The 2,292-nt window shown below is 37.6% G+C and overlaps 1 protein-coding gene across 1 annotated transcript in view; it reads right to left on the minus strand.

Moving 5' to 3' along the window:
• Positions 1–2,292, minus strand: part of LOC104771903 — a gene marked incomplete at its 5' end in the record, with an annotated part of 3,538 nt that extends 1,246 nt beyond the window's left edge. Inside the window, 6 exon segments of the mRNA XM_019240415.1 lie at positions 205–349; positions 510–847; positions 1,135–1,626; positions 1,709–1,790; positions 1,891–2,012; positions 2,115–2,292. Of these exon segments, the coding sequence (XP_019095960.1) occupies positions 205–349; positions 510–847; positions 1,135–1,626; positions 1,709–1,790; positions 1,891–2,012; positions 2,115–2,283 (1,348 nt within the window).

Genomic DNA, 2,292 nt, shown 5'->3' on the forward strand with positions numbered 1-2,292 from the left:
TTAAAAAAAACGAGCAAGCAAGGAAACTTACTCTCACTAGACTCAACGAGCTTATTCTTTGGTTACCTAATTAACGACCTAAAAAGAGATATGAGAAACTAATTAAGAGCCAATTTATGACTAAAATTCGGAAGGAAAGAAATCAGAATCAGCACTCGATGTATATAGATAAAAAAAGAGAAGGAAGCTCTTATTCCTTGTTACCAAATCTCCTGCCAATGATAGGCCGAACATCATCAGCAACAGCCAATGTCTCTAAGAAGGGAAGTATCGAAATCAAACCATCATCAGTTGGATCATCGTACCAACTTTTGATAGGGATCCCATTATTTATTTGCAATCTGTATACCTGAAACAATTAACAAAGAAACGATTTGGATGATCAAGATGGGTCCATGTATACACCAAGAAAGTTCAAAAACTATAATGCGACAGATATTCTTCACACTGAAATTGATGGTTGAGACCTTTCATAAAACATAATGAAACGTCAGACTTGAATAATGTACCTGCGGACAGTTGTCAATTATAGCCACTTTGGCCAGATCAAGACCCAGAACATTTAAATCCTTGGTGTAAATTCCATCCAAAAGAATGCATGAATCGCGATAAAAACGCTGTGATATGAACTTTCCATCTGAGTCCAATATATCTAGAAGTTGTGAGGCATAGATGCTGTGGCTTGCTGTGAAGATGACGACATGAAACAGTTCTACCACCCTCTCCAAGAACCTGTAAAGGTGTGGCCTTTGTTTCACATAGACCGTGTTTTCTTGCATGTTGAAGAAGACCCTGAAGGAAAAATCTGCAGCATTACACGATTCCAGAGTTGAATGGACCAAAGTTTCTGCATTTAAGAAAGAAAGAAAAAAAATATTTGGTAAGTTCAGTAGCTCATTTAGCTTGAAGGTAAATAAACAGAAAAATTAACAGTACACAGTCATAAAAATGATTAACCATATTTACTCAAAATGAAGAAATAAGTCAGTTCACCTTCTGTTTCTAAACATGATTCAGTTTTCAGTATACTACATCAATTTAAAGGAACAACTGTTATAACAAATGAGCACAAGATGAGAGAATAACGTAAAAGGGCAAATCAGACTCAATAATAATTAAACGAGGGTATCATACCATCCAAATCAAGGACAAGGGTCACAGACTTCTTTCTTAGGGTATCCCGAGGCCAGTAATTGGATACAACATCTGATAATTCCGGCTGATTTTTTATAAAAAGCTGAGGGTCAAAGTCTTCAGCTAGTTCAGCTTCAGCATGATCCTCTGGTTCCACGTTGTAGGATCTTGTCCGGTTGAACGCCAGAAACAAGTCATGGTTATCGAGATTAATCTTGTCAACATCTGACTTAATATCATCCGTGTTGGCTGATCCATCTTCTAAGTAAGGTAGTACCATGTACTGCTCAGGAAAGATGTAATGAGGCAAGGGGCTAATTTCAGTGAAAGCATCATTTCCACTTTCATCAAAAGGCAAGCTCGCAATGAGAACGTCAGAAATATAGAAATCAGAAACGTTGCACGTTTGGTTGTCAAAGCAAATCTTGTTGCTGCTCTCGTCGGCTCCCCACCTGGGGGTTTCCCAGTGCACGGAGTTTCCTGCTGTAAAAACTAAGGAAAGAAATATATTAGCTTATTATATGTCAAACAAAGGCAAACTTATACCAAAACTGCAACAGGACCATATATATACCTCGATCATTTCTATCCAGTTCATCATTCAGAACAGGTGAAAATATTGTATCTGAGTTTGACATGTAATTGCAAGCAATTTCCTGCACAGAAATGTTAAAACCACAATTAAAAATTTGCTCATCTAGTATCTGTAAAAGAAGGATATTTAAAAGTCAAACTACACATAATATCAAATCGTACCGTTTTTTCGACAGATTCAGAACCATTAACTGAAGAAGCAAACGCCTGAGACTGAGAAGTGTCTTCAACAAGCATTTCAGCGGGCTCATTGGTTTCACTATCCCGAGCAAAAGTATCCAAACCTTTAGAAACCGACACAATCATCAGAGAGAAGAAACCAAAAACGATTGATGACACAAGAAACACAGATAATCTACATCAACAATACAAGGAAAAATCATTACCAGGAAGCTGTTTCTCATCATCGTGGCACGTAGGAGTAGTAGCTGTGGTCATGCTTTCCAAGTCCCCTGATAATTTGGACAAAGAGGACGAACTTCTTATAGTTGCTTTATGTTTCTTACAGACACCGAGAACCTTGCTTATCTTGCTCTTCATTTCTATATATGGCATTGGCTCTGT

This window comes from Camelina sativa, chromosome 18 (assembly GCF_000633955.1).
Source record: "Camelina sativa cultivar DH55 chromosome 18, Cs, whole genome shotgun sequence".
Taxonomy (NCBI): domain Eukaryota; kingdom Viridiplantae; phylum Streptophyta; class Magnoliopsida; order Brassicales; family Brassicaceae; genus Camelina; species Camelina sativa.